We start from the raw sequence: 20,465 nt of genomic DNA, 5'->3' as shown, positions 1-20,465 counted from the left end.
TGGTTTATTCTCCTTTTGAATTACTGTCTTCACAGGTAAAATATAAAATTGCTGAGGATCACAAAAATGAATTAAAAGAAGAAGTCCAGAAAATAGAGAATACGTACAAAGAAAAAGAGAAGAAATGGCAATGTGAAAGTGAGGCCCAGAGAATCCTTGCAGAAGAGAAGTTATCACTATTGCAAATGGAACTGCAAACCAGAGCAGAATCTGAGAAGCAGAACTTACAAAACCAGTTTGAACTCCGTGAAGCTGAAATGATCCAACTTCAAGATCACCAAGCTGCCAAAATTCTAGAGCTGGAGAAGCTGGTGAAGGAGCAGCAGAACAACTTGCAGCAGCTGGAGGACAGCCTTGCAGGTGCCCAGGCTGTGCAGAAAGCTCAGCAGCAATATGAAGCTGACCTGGAGGCAGCCAAAGCCCTCATGGCAAAAGAAATGGAAAAAACCACGCTCTGCCTGCAGGAGGAATGTGCACTCAAACTCCTGGAAGCACAAAACAAGTAAGTTTCCTTTTCCCTTGCCATTTTTAGAGTTGCTTGGTCTTACTTTAACCTTAATAATGCAAAATAGTCACTTGATGGCACTATCTGACTGACATAGAAATCATATACCAGCCTTCAAAGAGAAGGCTGTAAGTGTAAAAATTCTCTAAATGTTTTTAAACATCTCAAATGAATTTAAACAAGCTTTTCCTGGTGAATGAAGCTTGTGCTAACCATTGAATGCTGAGGTTGATGGGGCCCCCTTTGGTATTTTTCAATGCTGATTGATGCCTGGAACAAATGTTTTTCTTCCCTTTCCTACACCTGTTGTTTCAAGTGAATTAAGGGAAGTAAACAACCATATGTTGGTATTTGCATGCATTGCTTCAAATTTATCCCTTCTTCCCTCCCCAAAAATATGTTTTCAGAACAATACTGGAGAAATAATGACTGCAAGGAAAAACTGAAAGCAGGAACTTAACTTTTAGATAACTGGTTGTTTTTTTTTAGTTACTGTTGTCTGTATTCAAAAATACTCTAGTTACTGATTTCAGTAAGTGTTAGTACTTCAGATACTAAATCTTGTGCATCAAGCTTTAAGCAGAACTCAGCTGGGTTTGGAGGAGCCCCCAAGTATCCCACATATACCTCCACAGTGGTTTTATATCTGTCTTTACCAGATGTTTTTAGAGGTGTTTGTTATGACAGTTCATTTATTTGCAGACAACACATTTGAGATGCAGCAATGTCATGGCAGTATTTCTCAAATGTGTTGCTCTGTATTGTTAAGTTGCCAGTTTTTCTAGTGATAACCAGATACTCCCAAGTGACATTGCAGGAACCTTTAATTACATGGCTATGAAATCATTGTTATAGCTTGCTTTGAATTTAGTTCTGTATTTCAAACATCAAGTAAAACCTGTGGGGGATGAGGTCTATTTATTTTCCTTGGATTATTTATTAGCTCAATTATTTTTAAAAAATGTTACTTTTTTGTCAATGGTCTCCTAATTTTCTTGCAAATAATACAGGTTTATGGAGGAACACAAAGCAATGACTCAGAAATTCACAACTGAGCAAGAGACTCTTCTCCAAAAGCTGAAAAAGAAACATGTGGATGAGCTGGAACTCCAAAGTCAGCAGTTACAGGAGAAGCATAAGCAGCAGATTTTGTCTCTGACAGCTGATTTTCAGGCAAAACACCAAGCTGAAATTGAGACACTTAAATCTACATTGGAAAATCAACATCAGATTCAGCTTGAAAGTTGTGTTGCTGACCTACAGACAAAGCATCAGGCCCAAATTGATGAGCTGGAGATTAAACACTTGTCAAATCTGGATTCCTTGGAGTCTTCCTACCTATCTGAAATTCAGACTGTGAGAGATGAGCACAGTCAGGCTCTGGAGAAGCTACAGCTGCAGCACAGGGAGCATCTCCAAAAGCAGGATAAAATGCATCAGGCACAGCTGCTTCAGGAGATTGAGATGCTGAAATTAAAGCACGCTGAAGAACTTCAGCTTTCCCTAAACAATTTGAAAATTGAGCTAGCTACTGTTAATATGGAAAAGGTTAAAACCATGGCTCTTGAAGCAGAAGAAGCTCATAAGGTGAGTCAAAGAAAAGCTAGCACAGGAGGTGAAATTTCTTGACACATTGTGTGGGATCTCCTTTTCCTTTGTTCTCAGGAGATATTTTCACAGCCTCTCTGTGCCACCACTGACACATTGTGTGTGGCCATATTATGAGCTGAAACAGGAAACTCTAGCTGAAAATTAAATCCATCTGTTGCTTCCTGCCCCAAATGCTCAGTCTAATGAGTCTCCTGTATCGTTTGTTGAAAAGGTACAAATTAGGTGTATCTTTTAACTTATTTAAGATTGGAGGATCTCCATTCTGTGGCTCAGACCTTCTCTCCCCAGTAGAGCTGTTGTGTAGGTCTTCAGAAAGTGATTGGACCAAAGTAAATTCTGCAATTCTGGAGATTAAGCCATATCTCTAGGAATCAGAATATCATTCTGACTAAGTAAGGATTTACAAAGCTTAAACTAGATAAGAAAATAAACCCATTTAAATGTTTTAAAGGGTATATATGCTCATCCTGCATGAAACAATATTGCTCCTGTTTACTTTAAAAGGTTTGATACAGCAGGACATGTGCTTGACAAATGGACTGCAAAGATATTTGCACTTACTTTTTTTTCCCTCCCCTTTTTTAAATTTTTCCACAGGATGATTTGAACACTGCTCTTCGAAATCAAAGGCAGTTGCTGGAAGAAGAAAAACGTCTGGCTCTGGATCTGTTACGTGATGAAGTGTTGCAGATGGAGGAAAGGCACAGGAAAGCACTCCAAGAGCTCCAGGATCTTCATGAGGCAGATATTAAGAAACATAAGGAGGAGTACTCCAGGGTGTTGGAAGAAGAATTGGGGAAACTAAAAGCACAGCATGAACGTGAGCAAGAGGTCAGAATGCTGTTAATACCTAAACCCAAAACAATCCATGTTTTATCCTAAAGTAAATTCAGTTTTATTCAGCTTAGAAATAAGATTGTATATCTGGATGGTTTTTGAGTTTTTTTAATAGTGCCAGTAATAAGAGGATACAATCTGACCTCTGTAGATGTAAGCAGCCACTGGTGTTATATATTACACTCATATAGTAGGAAAAGTCACAAACAAAATGAGCTTTATCCAGCTATAACCACAGAACACATTAAGTTAAAATACTACTATATTGTGCTTTTTCACTTACTAAATTGAAGATTTGTTAATATTCTAAATAACTCTTAAATCACTTTTAGAAGAATAGATTGCCTGGGGAGGAAGTTTCATTTTTTTCCTGGGAGGTTCTAATGGTGATTCAGTCTTCAAGCACATCATCCTAAAAATAGGATTTATATATTCTAATTACTACAGTGACTCTTCTTAGAGAGAACAGTAGGAAAAAAAACCCTATATGAACAAAAATCTCTCAGACTTTTCAGTATTGTATCCCAGGATAATTGCATTAAATAGAGATGCATAATGTTTGCTCCCATTTGAACAAAGGAAATCACATCTTAACAAAATATGATCTCCTTGTGTTTCTCTCCCCTTCTTTCCTCTTTGTTTTTTAAAATTTCTTTTAGGGAAGTGTCTGTTGGAATGAGTAAATTGTGTTAGTCTGACCTGATGGTTTCATGAATACAGGAGATACTTGATACCTAGTGCCTGGTTGCTTCTTATCTATTTTTATCAACCTGCTTTTTTCTATACTCAGCATGATGACTGACAGCAGCCCTGTGTGACCTTGAGGACTGTGAATGTACTTTTCAGAATTTGGTTTAGCTTGATGGGTTTGGTCTGGTTTCATTTTTTCTTTAATTCTAACACTGCAGCTAAAATATTATATATTCCTTCCTTGTCTGCAGCTGTATGCTTCTGCATCAGCTTCTGAAGTAGAATCTGTGAGAAAAGCTCTTCTGGCTCAATTTGAGGATGTAAAATTGAAACAGCAGCTTCAGTTCCAGGAGGAGATTGAGCTGCTGAAGTGTCAGTCAGAGGTGCTGCTGGAACAGCAGATTGCACAGCTGAAGGTAGGCTCTGCTGAAAATGCACTTCTGACTATGCACTGGGAGTATGTTTTGCTGAAAAAGAGTAATTGGTGTAAGATTTTTGTTCTTCATCCTCTAAAATGGCAGTCTGAATGAGATCTCCCATGCTTCACCATGTTAGAACTAGAAAAGCAGCACTGGAAATAAGGCAGTGTTCTGTGAGCAATTGTCTTTACCACGGTGTTGGCTTAAAGTGTTGAACTGGATATGAAGTGTCCTTCAGCCAAAACAAAAAAAAAAAATAAATCAGTGAAACATAATCTAAGCAGCATTCTTTGTGTACATATTTCAGTTTGTCATTTGAGACTTTTTCTTCTTGGTGTCTGCAGACACTGTGCCCTTGGCCTAGCATCCCATCTACTGCACATACTGTGTGTGGCAAAATATTCAGTGTTACCTGAGCATTTCCCAAGTGTGTGATGGTAGTGAACTCCTTGTCTGAGATACTTTGGTTTTACTCTCGTTGTTAATTCTCTGCTTTCATTGATTCATGGTGATAAACATCATGATAAGCATTTTCAAGATGTTTCTGCCTCTGGCCCTCTGCATAGTCCTGATCACTGTTTGACCTCTCTCTGGCTGGTGCAGAAACAGAGGGCACAAGTGTATCCTGAAAAGCTGCTGCAGTTATATTTGGCACTGCTGTCCTCAGCTGAACCCAAGCCTTCATCCCACAGAAGCTGGGACTGGACTGTTATGCAGAAACTCCAGAAATGATCCCTGCTTTTTTCTCTTATGCTGCCATAATTAGCATTTACAACACCAGAAACTTCACTTTTTGTTGAAACTTTTCCAGGTCTGATTCTCCTGCTGGTACAGCTGTCTATGGATTCAGTTAGGTTTTTTGCCTCATGAGTCTGACTGTTTTGTCCCAAAAGAGACTGTCTGGATCTCTTTGCAGTGTCAGACTGAGCTGTACTGTGGGCTGATAGAGGGTTTTACAACAAGCCTTTCCCTTCCCACTCCCCTGTGCTGATTATGCAGTTGTCTTCAGGCCAGCCTGTTCCCTTGGTTCTTCCCTCTGCCTCCCCTAGCAGATTTGAGGTATTCAGAATTGCTGTCTGTGCTCTGACATACTCTCTAAGTGCTTCTGAGAACCAGCAGGCTGCTTCAGAGGTTTTGTCCACAAATACCATGTTTTAGGTCAAAGAAAACCATCCTTCCCCTTTGTGTCAGCTCATTTTTCCTTCCTAACTGCTAGGCCATGTGACAAAGACTGGCTTAATCTTCTGCAAAGGACCCATGTCAGCTTGGGTGACTGCAGGTCTTCTCTGAATCTTATTTCTTGCCATGGGGAAAAACTGTTCTCTTGACTTGCCAGTGTAAAAAGTAGGTGGCCATCACATTGGAGTGTGTTGGTGTTCATAGATAAAATTGTGCCTTATCAGTGCTGAGTACAGAGGCACTGCCCAGGTTCTGCTGGCCACACCATTTTTGATTCTGGTCACAGTTTCAGCATAATTTTGTTTGGAGGTGCTGATATGTAAGTTAATGCTGATTATTCTGAGCAGCAAAATGTGTGCTTCTGAAGAATACAGAAAAAATACGGATGTTTGAAGGTTTTTGGGAGGATGGTGGGGGTGTTTGGGCATTTTTTTCTTCTCTCAGTAAATCCAAGTATATGTAATTTATGCAGGATGAATTTGAAGCTGAAAAAAAGGCATCACTACATGACAAGGAGCAGATGTTGATTCAGGAGAGGGAAAAGGCACAGGCTGCTCACCAAAAGGAACAAGAAAAGTTATCAGCTCTGCTGCAGGAAAGGGCAGCAATAATTACCCAGGTATGGAGAAAATACTTTAAACCTAGATTTTAAATGTGCTTTTGGGGTTGTATTTTAGCACAGTGTTCTCTGTCTCAATGTGCATACAGAGGGACTGCAGCTATAATTCTTGTGGCATATTGGATTAGGGGGAAACAGTAACCCCAAAAATTCCCTGTCTGGGAATCCATTATTCTTTCCAGCTCTTCTTGTATGACTTGATGAGGGTTGAGAATGTTGGCATGGGAGCAGAATGCTTTTCTGTCTTTGCAGTTTTCTCCAAAAATAGATACTTTGACTTATTTGCTAGCTTACTTATGAGACAGAGTTTATAACAAAATGGCAGCAAAATCTGGAGGTGGGGTGGTGGGTGGGTATATACATACAAATATGTATTTTTATTTATATGTAATCATATGTTTTAATCTGGTATAGCTATCATCTGAACAAATAAATATAAGGAGACAAGTAATTTTTCTAGAAACTTGGTTTCAGGTAAGGTTTATAAAGCAAAGTTTAGGTGAAATTTTTAACTTTGTTGTGTTGTCACTGTATTTCCACAGCTGGAAAAGAAAGTGGCATCTTTACAGCATGAAATAGAGCAGACCAACTCTGAACTGGGGACACTCCTTCAGTGGCAGGACAAGGAAAACCAAGAAGGAGGAAATTTGATAGCCTTGTTGAGATCTGATATTGAGCAGTCAAAGGAGGAAAGGTTTGTTCATCTTTAATTACATAATGCTTGGATTTTGTGGTTTTTTTTGTTTGCCTGTTTTCTCACCTCTCATAAAGAAATTAATAACGAGCAAAACTCAAGCCAGCTCAAAACAGTAGTGTTGGATGATATATTGCTTTTATTTGCAAATTATTTTGAGGTTTTTAAAATTACCAGCCTATTCTGACATTAAGAGCAAGTCAGGTATCTTTCTTGCTCTTTTTCTTTCAGTGTGATGAAGACTTTGGTGTTTTGGGGTTTCTGCTGTCCCTAATCTTGGAAAAATCTAAAAATGGAGAGAGGTTCTGTGACCAAAATGGAGTGGATTGATTTGACAAGTCATGAGGATGTCATATTGAATAAGCTTTTAGAATTCCCTCTCTCATCTTTCAGAAACTGACTTAGTGCTAATCTTAAAAGTAAAATATTTTCATAAACAGAAATAGAGCTTCTGTTATCAAATCTGCCAGAACACCCTGTAGGTGTTTTGATGTCACTGATACCATAGCAGTAGATGTATTTTCCTTGCTGATGCTTCCACAGGTGTTGAAAGCTGAGATGTTTGTGACTGCATGACAAAGGTGTTTGCTGTGCCAGCTCTTCAAAAATGACCTGGTTTTTGTGAGTCATCTGAATGATCTCCACTGATAACTGCTCAACCATGGCAGATACCCATTTTAGACTGTCAGGTTTACAATAGGTTCAAGGTGTCTTTCAAATCAAGTGTGTGCAATTTTTCAAATATCCAATATGCTTTTGTTCTAGGGAGAAACTGCGTGAATCTTACCAGCATGTTTTGAAACTGCTTATGGAAGTGGTGAAGGCCACAGTAGTTATTGAGGACCTCATCTGCAGCAAGATTGGGCTTTGCCTTGATGACAGTCTGGCTTCTGGAGATCCTAAAGAAACTCGGAGTATTGTGGAAGAAATAGGATTCATGCAGTGTTTTAAAACCAAAGAAAACAATCACTTGGAAAAAGGTAAGAACAAATCAGCGAACCTGGGTGTAGTCAACTTATTCTTGAAAACTGCCTTTTCATATACTTTTGTATGGATAAAGATGGAAAGAGAATATATCTTTTTGCAGCATTTGTGTCTTTCAAAGCTGGTCCCTGCTTAAGATAGTGTCTACCAGTGTTCTCTTAGTTTAATTCTTTTAATAGTGCACTACTAAAATGTTGTTAGAAAAGCTTGGGTAGATTATAGGTCAGGATAGATGGACTGGAATGCAGGGTTCCAGGTCCTGATTTATAGCACAATATTGCCAAACCTTGTGAAAAACCCCTCATGATTTTTCAACAGTGAGTTGTTGATGTGTCCAAGTTGCAGTGCATGTCCACGTCACTGCCTAATGTCAGTTATTTTGGTGACCAGTTTCCTGGCTAGTTGTCACTTTTCTGTGTTTTTCCATAGCTTCCTTGTATTCAGTAGAGGAGCTGCTTGATGAAACTCTCACAGAATGCAACCAGCTGTCTCCAGGAGATGAAGAGGTGTCTGAGTTGAGCCAATACTTATGTGAAAGTGTTTTTGCAAAGCCAGAATTGGCATGTGAAAGTGAAGAAACGATACTGAAAATTTGTCATCGTTTGCGCACTGCAGTGGAGAGACTTCTGGAGCTGGTTACAGAGTCAACTAAACAAGTAAAGCTTTTTAGTCTGTACAGAGTCAACCTGCTCTGGTGGGAGATGTCCCTGCTCAGGACAGGGGTTTGGAACTGTTTGGTCTTCCCTTTCAACCCAAACCATTCTGTGATTTTGTGTATAACACCAAAAATGTTAAATCAGTTTTAAGTCTGTGCATTTAGCCTTTTAAGAGATCCCATGGGAAGTAGATTTAAACTGGGATTTTAAATTAATTTGGTAACTTCAGGAGACCAGGAGTTTTTTTGAAGGGGTTTTATCACACTTCACATTGATGCTTTTTCAGCACTGATAAGGAGGTTTAGGAAAACTCTGTCCAGTGTCTCAATGCTTGGGGAATATAAAGATGGCAGCAAATATCCTTGTAGTTACATTCTGCTTTGTGACAAAAGGAGATACACTTAGCATCATAAAAACCCTGAGTATTTCCATACTGAGTTTTGCAGTGTCTAGACTGCACATCTGGGGAAGATGCACAAGCACCGTAAGCATCTGAGGATTTAATTTAGTGTGACAATAATTAGTTTGTTGGGTAAGGAATTCCCTAATTAAAGAGAAGATGTGAAGGGGAAAAACCATGTCTGAAATTCATCTGTTCATCAGGTATTTTGGGGAACCCAGGGGTATGTGTATGTGTGAAATGTATGTACACCATCTTCAAAAATCCCTCCCAGTATGAGGCACATAAATTTACTTTTAGGTTCCACTGAGACATAACCAACTTGAGGTTAAAGCACTTGGTGGATCTGGGCTCTAGGTGATCCTTATCAGCTGTGATCCAGCACACTTTGCTTACTGGAATCCTGATGATTGGACTTCACTGTCTATTAGATGTGACTGAATCTCTTGAAGATTTTAAATGTAAGGATGCTTTGAGTTTCAAGTGGCTCAGGAAGAGTCAAGCTAAGCAGTTTAGCCAATAGGGAGGTATTTATTTTTATGCACAGTAATGAAACATGTTCTTAAGCAAAAATACTGGTATGTGAGTACAGGGATTCACCCAAGTGCCAGAGGTTTTGGGCAAAATCAGCTTAGTAGTAAAATGAAACTTCAAAACTTGCACCTTAATGCATAGATGTTATTAAAAATGTGAGAAGATTTTTGTTGCCATGGCTGCAGTGCTCTTAGCTGGCACGTGCCTCAGAGGGGTGATGCTGGGGCCATGGTTCCCTTGCAGCTGGAGAAGATGCACGAGAACCACGCGCAGTTCGAGGAGGAGTTCAGCCGCCGCAACCGGGAGACTGCCCAGGTGGTGAGCCAGCACCAGGAGCTGATGGAGTGCCTCAGTGAGGAGAGTGAGGCCAAGAACCAGCTGGCACTAGAGCTTCACAAGGCAGAGGGTAAGGAAGGGAAGCTGAGTGACATTGCAGTGTCATTTACTCACAGCTTGTTCCTCCCAATATCCGTTATGTGCTTTCTTTCTGCATTTCCTGCATTTCTTAGGCTCTAAATCTAACATCTGATTTTACTTCTTGGAGGTTCTGTTTCTTTTAATGTCAGTCCTTAGCAGAGGATGTGCTGTAAGCTTATCCCAAGCCATCAAAGCTTCATGATCCCCATTTGAGTTCTGCAGATTTGGAGACACTTTGTGATGTGTCAGCCTCATAAAACATTGATAATCTTAGAATATGTTAATTAGTACATTTTATTCTTTAACATTCCATCTTATTCCTTAAGAATTCCTTAAGATTCCTTAAGAAAGATTCCTTTCAAAAGCCTAACTGGAGTATAAACATAAATCATCTTTATTACCTCCTGTTTATGTCATCTTCCATTGTTCGGCAAAAATTGTTTACTCATCTTTTCAAGCTGCTTTTTCCCAATAGATGAGTTTGTCTATGGCTTTATTTGCCTTCTGACTTGGCTTCCAGGCATTATTGAAGGCTATGTTGCAGAAAAAGCTGCTTTAGAAGAGGCCTTAAACCTGAAAGAGGAATCTGAGCGTCGACTTGTTGTAGAGCTGGAGAACCTGCGGGAGCGCTTCCAGGAGCTGACCCAGGAGCAAGCAATCCTTGGTGAGTAGAGGGTGCAGCTCTCTGAGCACAAAACCAAGTTATCTCCAGTCAGGGCACATTGCAGTGTCTGTCATGGATCTTCCTGTAAAGGCAGAAAGCTCTACAGCCATGGATCAGGGTCATCAGGAGGTTTGTGGTGCAATAAAGATGAAATGCCTAAAGGTTGGCACTCTCTGTATACTCTGTATAAGACTAAATGGATCACAATGCCCTGTTCATCTTGTACATGTGTCTGTGTTTTGATTTTTAGGAACACCTGTTGCTAATATAGCACAGAAAGAAGCTTCAGGTTTGTAATGAAAAGTGTGATTTTTTTTTTTTTTTTTTTTTTTTTCTTGCCATGTTGCTGTAACACTGAGTGAATGAATTGATAACTTCTTTTTTATTTTAACAATGAGGAATAGTACTTAATAATTAGGTCTAACAGGTTACTGGTTTTATAAGTATCTTGGCCAAAAAAAAGCTATTAATTCTGTGATGCAAAATTAGGAATATTCAATTCAATAATGAATATTTGAAGTGAAAAAGATGTTTTGCTGCCATCAGCCTTAAAGTGTGTTGTGCCATTGTCTCTGTATTTATCAGCTTCATTTTTTTTTTTTTTAAGAGATGGAGTGGGTTGCAAGCTGGCTGTAAGCTTCTAGTAATACAAAATGGGCTGTCAAAATGAGTAAGTTAAGTTAAAGAAGGGAGGGAAAAAGAGAAATATTTGAGGTGACATAAAACTGTGAGCTAAAAAAATTACAGCAAGAAGTGAATGATGTCTAAGGGAGATGAGAGAAATGTAACTGAATGGATAGTTAGGTCAGAAAAAAGGAAAGCAGACTGGCAGGGAAGGCTGGTAAAGAAATGGCAGAGGAAACCAGAAATGAGCAGGAAGGATCTATAGAGTTACACAATAATTTTGGAAGTCAAGTGCTGTAGTAAATTTTGTAGATGCCAAATTAAAAGAGAAATTTTTTTTCCTCCTGAGCTAAAGTTTGCATACTTAACTCCTGAGTAGCTAAAATTTAGATCTGGTAAATTCATAGTTGCCATGATTGTTTTGTGGTCTACTCAAAATATAGTCCTCAGACATATAGTCATAGATTCTTGCATATTCAGTGTCTGTTGTTTCTAGACTTTTTCTTTTGCCCAGAGAGTGTGAGCTGAGTAAACCAAATCACTCAGGTGAATAAAAAGTTATGTAGGTAAATTCCTGTTAAAATCAAAAAGATGCACTGAGCTTTCTTACCCATTACTGTATCTTTATTCCTTCTGTCCATTCAGATCTCCCTCAAACACTATTTTTAATTTAACCTATTTTTGGTGTCCACCTCACTGTCCTGAAATTTGCTGCTGCCCTCTGAAGGAGAGGGAATGTAGAACCCAGTTGGTTATGGTGTATTTTGGGATTGACATTCTCCCAGGAGCTGCAGCCCAGCTCGTGCCAGCAGCTCCCTAAAACTTGAACAGTTACTTTTGCTGCAGTGGCCAAGTCCTGAAATCCATCCCCTTTCCCCCACCCCAGCCATCTGTAGTACTCTTCCTCAGGTTTGGTATTGTTTGTAGTATGTGGAAAACAAGATAAATACAAATCATATTGTTTGGAGTTGATTGACATGGGCTCATTCCTTGAAAAGCTGACATCTCGTGTTTTTCATATGGAGTACTAATGTGAGTAGAATGGCCTTGCTAATTAAAACTCTTTTGGAATGGGGCTTGGCATTTGCTAATGATCTTGGGAGTGGGAAGGAGTGTGCCTTTCCAAAGGGGAATTGCATGATGTGAAGTGGCATTAATTAAATAGGTTTGTCTCTACAAAGAAACAAATCTGTGAGTTAATGACCTATTGGTGTGTTGCCTGAAATTCTATTTATACTCTTGGGGAACATGTACTTAAAAAAAATAATTTAAAAATTTGTCAGAAAGATTGTGCTTAGAGGTTACCAAAATTTGATACCTGCTTTGTATGAAATATTGATGATTCCAGGTAAGATCTGTTTGCCTAATTTTTTTTTTTTTTTTTCAATTAATTTGCATATCTGTCTCAGGAGGTGACTGTGTAGGTCAGTGTTACCTGATCAGTATTTTGTTCCTCATAAACCACTAGTGTTCCTCTGGATGCTAAAATAGAAGCCATCAACCATGTTTCTTAGGATATAGGAGGAAAACTTCATGTGCTTGTTTTCCCAAATACCAGTTCTTTTCTCTCAGGGTCAGTCTAAATCCATGACCTTCCTTTGGGTGCCCAAATATTTCCAGCACCTGACCATGCCCTCCTCTCTGCACCTTTTATTAGTAAATACACTAGAGTGCTGTTTTATTCACATTATTCCCATCTCCTGCTTGGCAAAACACAGCTCTTGGCAAAAGATATACTCTGTCATGCAGCTGTGGCCAGGATTGAGTATTCTAATGGCATTCAGACTATTGTTGGGTTTTGTGGTTTTTTTTTTTTTTGTTGCATCACATGATACATATAATAGATGATATGTGCAATGCTGCTCCAAGGGGATTGGGAGAGAAATCAGGGGGCAATCTTCACTTCATGTGTTCTGCCAGAGCCTGAGTTACATCCACAAGCAAATGAACTTGTGATTGCTTATTGTGATTATGTAAAAATGAAATTAAAAGTTGGGAGTGTGGCACAGTGATTGCACTGTGGTTATTCTGTAGTCTATAATTAGTGCTTGGAGTGTAGCTGTAATCCACGACAGGATTGCTGTGGAGCTCAGGAGCTCATGTAGTCCATGTTTTTGTCCCAGACTTTTCTTGTTTCTCTTTGTCTGGCTTTTTATTTCCAGAGCCAGAGAATTCAGGCTCTTCACCTTGTTTTCCATTATCCTCACTGTGGTGACACATTCCCCAATGTGCAGTATAAATGTTGTTGCATTATTCCAAGCCTGTCACACTTACCTTTTATACGTGAACATGAAAATTTTCGTGATTTTTTTACTTAGTATCAAGGGTTTAGAAATGTCATTGAATATCTGTGGATAATGAAGCCCTAGAAAAAATGTTGTAGGTAGGCTGTGTCCCTTTTGGACAGATTCAAAACAAAGAAAATTATTTATTCCTGTGGTGGGGTATAAGAGACATCCTCCCCACACTGCCAGATCCAACTTGTAGCGTTAATTCAAGGGATCTCTTTCAACCTCAGCACAAATTCACATTCCTGGAGAAGCTGCTCAAGTTCACCATGCTGGACTAAACCCACATCTATTTTATAAGCAAGTATAAAATCTCCTTTCTTCCCATTGCACAGTCTTGCAGGAGAAGGCAAAGGCAAGGGGCACACCTTTCCCCAACCCATCAGCTAATTAATTATCACTTGGCTGGGTGCAATGCTTTCAGCAAAGCCTTGTCTATGTGCTAATTAATATCATTATCTGGTGCCCCAAGGAATGAGCTTTGATTACCCTTCTCTTACTGATGATACAGGAACAGCTAGGGAAACACTTTCACAGATCATAAAATTCTCTCAGCTCTTCTTGAAGCCCATCTACTGCCCTTAGCTCTCCTGTGTGACCTGCTGTGCTGGTGAGTCATCCATGCATTGACTGGAAATTATGGTTTTTTACTACTTAGCACTGCCACCAGATGACCTGGCATGCAGGCATAGAAAAATGTCACTGCTTTTACAAATCTTTGCAAGCAGAGCAAAATTGTAGCAGCTTGTAATGGCAGTAGGTCAGAAATCACATACATTGAATTGGCCATCCTTCAAAAAGGGGATTGTTGACTTTTGAACCCTTCACTGACAGCTTTTATTATTTTTCTATTCTTCCTCAGGTCTGCTCAAGGAAGTGGAATTTTTGTCAAAGGAGAAACTGGAGCTTCAGTGTCAGGCAGAAAAGGACCATTCCAACCTACGCTCTCAGATGAAGGTTTTGGAGGTGGAACTGGAAGAGCAGCTGCGCAGTAACCAAGACCTGGCTACAAAGTTACTGGAGGTTGCTGAATTAAAACAGCAAATTGAAGTTCTTGAAAAACAGCTTAAAAACCAGCGGCAGTTCATGGATGTGAGTAAGAGACCACATTTGGGTTTGGAGGTGATAAATTCTCATCCTGGTTTGAGGCATGGAAGGTAGTCCTGATTAATTATTAGTCATTAATTATTAGTATTTAGTTATTTTTTAAATTATCAGTTTCTTCACCACAAAAACAAAACTCAATTATTCTTGTACTCAAGATGGTAATGAAGTCTTCCAAAATATTTTGATTCTCTCTGTCTGGGTTTACAGGAACAAGCCATAGAAAGGGAACATGAGCGTGATGATTTTCAGCAGGAAATTCAGAAATTGGAAGAACAGTTAAAACTGTCAGCAAAATCACAGACTTCAGGACAGTCCAGAGAGCAAAGGGTGAGTAAAATCAGACTTGGTGGTCAATGGGGTTTATTACAATTAAATACCAAAACTGTAGGTACTTGGGGGTCTGGCTGTTGGGAGACTTTCTTTCCTTTATTACTCAGAGAACAGATTTTTCCCCAGCTTATTGCACTACATTTAGGCAATGAGAATGCACTTATATTATTTGTTATGGAGATGCAATGAACTGTTGCATGTGCTTTACTGTAAAGTTTGAGTCTGGTTTCAGGGAACCTGAGTCTGGTTTAAGTGAACCAAGGTGGACAACACTGCAACACTCCGCTCTAAAAAGTGCATCTGAGATATGACTTCTGGGTTCTAAATTATTTTTTCCACCTAAACAATTGTAATAGAGATGTCCTCATGAGATGCATACCTCATCCTATTTAAGTTTATAAATGAGTTCTTGTTTACACATTTTCATTTGTTTGATGCTTGGCTTCAAAGATTAACTTTTGCTTTTTTTTTTTTTTTTCCCCTTTTGATTGGTTGTTTTTTTCTCACATAAATGAACATTATACAGAACTATGAATTGATTCTACAGGTATGGTAAACAGCATGAATGTCTCCTAACTTTTCTTTCATTTTCCTTTCAATCCCTTCTAGATATGCTTTAGCTTTTTTTCTCTTCTTGATATGTCAAGGCATGACTTAGCACAACTTGGACCTAAGGGTAATACAGGTTTTAGGGCTGCAGAACTCTTGCAGGGAATGAAGAACTGCTTTCACCTTATTTTCCTGTGCACAAGTACTTAGCTGTTCTGGCTTATTGCTCAGAGGTGTTAGAGAATGTTATTCACTGGAACAGCCTTTTGGTACAGAAGGAGAAGTTGAGGTTTGAAGCACGAAGCAAAGATACTGAAATGGTGGTGATAAAACTGTACCTTAGCCTTCAGCTTTTGTTTGTGGCCTGGCTCTTATCAAAACTTTTAAAGTAGTTAATTTCATTTCCATCTATCTGTTTTTGTATAGTTATGGAATTGTGTGCCTGAGTGTTAGAGGTGCACATCTGTATCTTCAAAGTGAATGAATTTTCCATGCTGGAGGGCATAGCTGAAAAAACTGTAGGTTTGCAACCACTCTCAGAAAGGATGAAAACTTACTTGGAATAAAACACACAAGGATGGTAACTAAGCAAGTGACATTTGTGGGTAGGTGAGGTGTGCAGGCATTCTGTGTGCCAGGAAATGTTAGTATTTGTTCAGTTGTTTTATGCAGCTGTAACATCAGTAAGTGCTTAACTCACTCCAAACCAAATCAGCTCAAGTGAACTCCTGATTTCTGCATGTAACAGATATAACAAGTTTCCTCCTCTGGTGTTTATTAAGTACAAAGTATGTGTAAGTGAGATGATTTTGTGAAAAGAGTGCTGACTGGTTCTTGGGAGCTGCAGTGTGCACTGAGAGAGTGATGGTTATGTTTTCTTAGTTTTCTTTCAAGTGTTTTCTTAGCTACAGAATTTCAACACCAGCTTTCCAGCAATGTGGTCTTAAAAACACAATTTTTATGTCTGAAATGTCATAGTTTGGGGATTCTGATGCCAAAATATTGTAGCATTGGAAAGATTAGACTTCTAGAAGATTTTTCTATACTTAAAAGCTTTACTGCAAGACCTATGTTATGGTTAGCAGTGGTTAGTTGCTGATGAGATAAGAAGGGAGTAAGATCCATACACAGTCAAGAAAATGTTTGTGCCTGTAAGCAGTTTGAAAATGTAATCTTCATAACTTCTGGTTTTCTTAGCCAGTCTTCTACACTCTCTTTGCTTATTAATTTGACTCCTCTTTTTGCTCAAGAGTGTTTTCCTGCTTTAGTGATAACTGCACAATACTTTGAAGATGTAAAGATCTGTGTTAATGCAAAGAATCTTTATTTCATAATGTTGAAATGGGATTTACATCAATTCAGACACTTTTTGATGAACAAAACATTTCTTGTAAAATCCCATCTTCTTTGCTCATGGGTATTTACCAAATTATTTCTCTATTCCCACTGCTTTCCTGCCTCAGCTTCCTTTCACTATGCTGAATGACTTTATCACACCCTGAGATAGTCTGTCTGTCACACCAGAGCTCCTAGCCTTGCCTTCACCTTGGTTACTGGGATGAATGAATGACTGTTTTCCTGCAGCTAAAATTCAAAATTTGTATCCTCTTCATATTTAAATTATTTTTGGAAAGCAAGGTGCATGTCCTATGTTGACTCATGGGAATCTCTCTGATTGCATATTTATCCTTCAGTTCTTGATATCTTTAAACTGGAATTCCTTGGAATATTGGAAGAAGGTTCTGAGGTTACAGAAGGAAATCCAAGACTATTATAAATAACTAATGTAATCTTGGTGGGTTTTTAAACTCATAACCAGCCAACCCCATCACCAAAAGGCTCCTTGGAGAGTGTCCCTTCATCTGGTACTTTGAGAGTACTGCAGATGCTGAGAGAGTAATCAAACATGTATCTAAGAGCTGCTGCATTTGGAAAACAAGATTTCAGAAAGCTAACTTTTTCATACTTTCTATGCATATATAGTTTTATCTTCACCTGGGATTTTAGCACCACTGTAATCTGTAGTGAAACCTGCTTTAATGTGAAATGACTCTTGCTTTCAACTGGCAGGAAATTTGTTCATATTGTCTGAACATCTGTATACTGGATTTCTGTGTAGGTAGAATCTTTGCAAGCAGAAATGAAAGAGAAGATGGATGATTACAATAAACTCTTACTAGAAAAGGAGAGAAAACACCAAGAAATTGCAGCTCGTGATACAGAGATAGAAAAACTGGTGGCACAGATCCAAGAGCTGAAGCTCAGTGGTGCTGAGGTCTCAAAGACTGTACACAGCTTGGAACAACAGCTGCAGAAAATGAAAAAAGTGGAAACTGAACTGAAGCAGGTAATTTTAAAATCCTTATTTAAATGGGGTTGGCATTACATGACAATTTGTGACATTTATAGGGGTTGTCAGTAGTGTTTGCAATGCTGTCTGGCACCCAGTGGTGAGTTAAACTGGTGTATTAATGGTACATATCACAGTCATAGTTCTAAATAAGCTATGGTTCTACAAATTCTTAAGTCCATTATAAAGACTTGCATAATATGTACTTAAATATTACCTCTAAGACCTAAATAAGGCTCACTCAAAAGTCCTGCTATGGAGGCTGCTTTTGACAGTTGTGATGTTTGCTGCTTCAGAGCTGCTCTTGTGCTTGTCTGGAAGTCTCTGAGAAGGTGGTGTTACTGAATATCAAATATTGAGGGTCTTCAATAAGTACCTGTGTTTAAAATCAAATTATTTTAATCTATAGCCCTTCTTGCTCTGTGTCTGAAGCCAGATCTGTTTTTCATAGTCCAAAACTTCTAGTGCTTTGTTACTACTACAGTCAATCACAGTCTAGAGTTAAGAATTACAATCCACTTAGCAAAAGTTACCAAACATCTGAGTAACTTTTTCTACCATCTGAAACTAAATGTTCAATGTCCTCCCAATATTTTTCCTTGGTTGAGTACTGTAGAAAGCTTTGTAGAGATTTCATTGTGTGCAGTCACATAGGAGGTTATAAGAAGGTGGAGTCAGACCAGAAGGTGCAAATGAAGGGATGAGAAGATATGTGTGAAAACAAGGGAAATTCCAATGAAATGGAAGGGGGAAGTGGTCACACTGAGGGCAGCCACTCCTTAAAGAAAGCTCAGAGTGGCAGTGGTGTCTCTGACTGGGAGACATGAGAATTGCCTGAGCAGAGCCAACTTGGTTGAGCTTCGAGTCAGAGAATGCTAAAAACCTTTCCAAGCTTAACCTTTTCTGTGGCTCTACTGGCACTTGACACTTGCAGCTTTGCTGTCCAGGAAAGGCAGGGACACTGGAGCTATGGCAGCCCACTTCTGCAGTAGTCTGGGTTGCTGAAGGGTTCTGGTCAGTGATCAGTGTGGTTTCGGTAACATTTTTAGTTGATAAAAAAGAAAAAAAGGCTCTGCTGTTGCTTGGGATTTGGTTTTATATGTATTCTTTCCTGAGGGGCTGGTTGATATCACAGGTTTCATGCAAGGGCAAGAAAAATTTCTGGTTTTCTCTTAATTTTTGATACTGTAATACAGCATTAACTTTGCAATTAATTTTGTTTTTTAATTGCTACTACTTTCTCTTTACAATCAGAAGATGCTAGCCATGTGCTCTGAATCTTAGATCTCTTGAACTGGAGAAAAGATGGTTAAATTTATGTTTTGTTTTTTTTTTAGAAATTATGCAGTCAGTCTAAAATAACCTATTAAAGATCTGTGCATTGAACTATGGGCAGAATAAGTGTTCAACAGCAGAGGCAATTACTGCCTTAGGTTTCCTGTCAAGCTTTCCTTTACTGTATTTAGTACAGATATGTATGCTTATTGTTTGGACAATTCCCAAGTGAACCTTTCCTCCTTGGATAGACCCAGCTCCTGAGAAAGACAGAGAGAAGGAGGATCAAAAACCAGTATTTTTAAATAAAATAAGCTATGGTAGCTTGGCAGATCACAGGTTGGACAAACTTAGTGCTGCTTTATCACATTCTGATAGAACTTGATGTATTTGTGAGTAGGTTTTTATCTATCCAGAACTCTTAATTTCTTAAATGGTGTCCATCTATCAAATTTAGTTTGGCACATATATGGTATCATAATAAATTTGGAAATGGCTACAAGAACAAGATGTTATGTTCTTAAGCATATAAAATGCTGTGTAACTGAGAAAGTATAGTTTATCACTGAATGCTAAATTTTCAGAAGTTGTTACAACTTGGATTGCAAAAAATAAAGGGGTAAAAACTTAAATGAGCTAAAAACCAGTTGTTTTGAATCCCTGTTTCTTAATAGGCCACTGGGATTATTTTGTACTGGGTGTGTCAGGGTCGAAATGATTCAGCAGGATTGCTCTGGTTAAGTAGGTTTGTACATTGACAGCAATAAATTCTAACATTAAAAATCATTTTTCAGGATAAAGAGGCATTGCAGCAGCAGCAGTACAATAACCTGATCCAGATCTCTGCCCTGCAGTCTAAACTGGATGAAGCAAGGCACCGGGTGCCAGTGGATGGCAGTTCTGCCCCAGTGCTGAAGGAGCAGCTGCAGGCAGAGCAGGAAGCACTTCAGGCTAAGGAGAGAGAGGTGAGAGCTTTGGGAGAGTTCTACAGACTTGGAGTTGCTTTGGCCTCAGCTAACTTCCCTTTTTCTTGCTTTGTTCTGTATCCATCTCCTTCTGGAAACAGTCTTGTGATGATTCACATATCTCTGAGACTGATGGGTGTTAGTTAACTGGTTTTTCTTTCCTTCCAAAGTTGAAGTAGGTAGATGAGTTTTTGTTTGAGAGTGAGAGAATTCTTTTAAGACCAGAAAGGACAGTTACCCATAGTGGTGTCATTTAACCTGTTGTTGGTGAGTTTTTGTATTGAGCTAAGAAGAAACAAAGAAAAATTGCTCACAATATCTGGAACTCTTACTGGATTTACATATATAAAAGCATACATAATATACATGTATATATATATAAATGTATATACAACATATAGTACAACCTATATATTAATCCTATTATAATATCTGTGATATAGAAACATAGTTCAGTTAAGGATGTGTGAAGAATAAAAGCGGGAGTGATCCTTTAGTCAATTGGACACCATCCTTTCAAGAGCAGTACAAGAAAATAAAAATTAATTTCTTTAAGACAGAATTTCCATTTCTCTTATGAAATCTGATTTCAACAATCATAATTCCCAAAGCCACTATACCTTTCTACCCATTAAGGCAAGAGATGATAAAAACAGTGGATGGCAGCATCACACTGCAGAGGAAAGTGTGGTTATTGAATCATCTCTTTATTGTCTGTGTTACTGGGATTGGCACTGCAAGGCTTATTTCTGGCTTCTGGGAGGACAA

General features: G+C 38.8%; 1 protein-coding gene across 8 annotated transcripts in view; it reads left to right on the top strand.

Moving 5' to 3' along the window:
- Positions 1-20,465, top strand: part of PCNT (pericentrin) — a 67,284-nt gene that overhangs the window by 24,090 nt on the left and 22,729 nt on the right. For all 8 annotated transcript variants that reach the window (XM_056496203.1, XM_056496207.1, XM_056496208.1 and 5 more), the window contains exons 19-33: positions 36-502; positions 1,516-2,092; positions 2,714-2,947; positions 3,895-4,059; positions 5,714-5,860; positions 6,403-6,554; positions 7,320-7,534; positions 7,968-8,194; positions 9,372-9,534; positions 10,066-10,209; positions 13,984-14,213; positions 14,436-14,555; positions 15,085-15,105; positions 17,227-17,454; positions 19,527-19,697. In XM_056496203.1, coding sequence (XP_056352178.1) covers positions 36-502; positions 1,516-2,092; positions 2,714-2,947; positions 3,895-4,059; positions 5,714-5,860; positions 6,403-6,554; positions 7,320-7,534; positions 7,968-8,194; positions 9,372-9,534; positions 10,066-10,209; positions 13,984-14,213; positions 14,436-14,555; positions 15,085-15,105; positions 17,227-17,454; positions 19,527-19,697 — 3,261 coding nt within the window. The remainder of the gene's footprint in view (positions 1-35; positions 503-1,515; positions 2,093-2,713; positions 2,948-3,894; positions 4,060-5,713; positions 5,861-6,402; positions 6,555-7,319; positions 7,535-7,967; positions 8,195-9,371; positions 9,535-10,065; positions 10,210-13,983; positions 14,214-14,435; positions 14,556-15,084; positions 15,106-17,226; positions 17,455-19,526; positions 19,698-20,465) is intronic.

This window comes from Oenanthe melanoleuca, chromosome 7 (assembly GCF_029582105.1).
Source record: "Oenanthe melanoleuca isolate GR-GAL-2019-014 chromosome 7, OMel1.0, whole genome shotgun sequence".
Classification (NCBI taxonomy): Eukaryota; Metazoa; Chordata; class Aves; order Passeriformes; family Muscicapidae; genus Oenanthe; species Oenanthe melanoleuca.
This window is presented reverse-complemented; position numbering and strand designations above follow the sequence as displayed.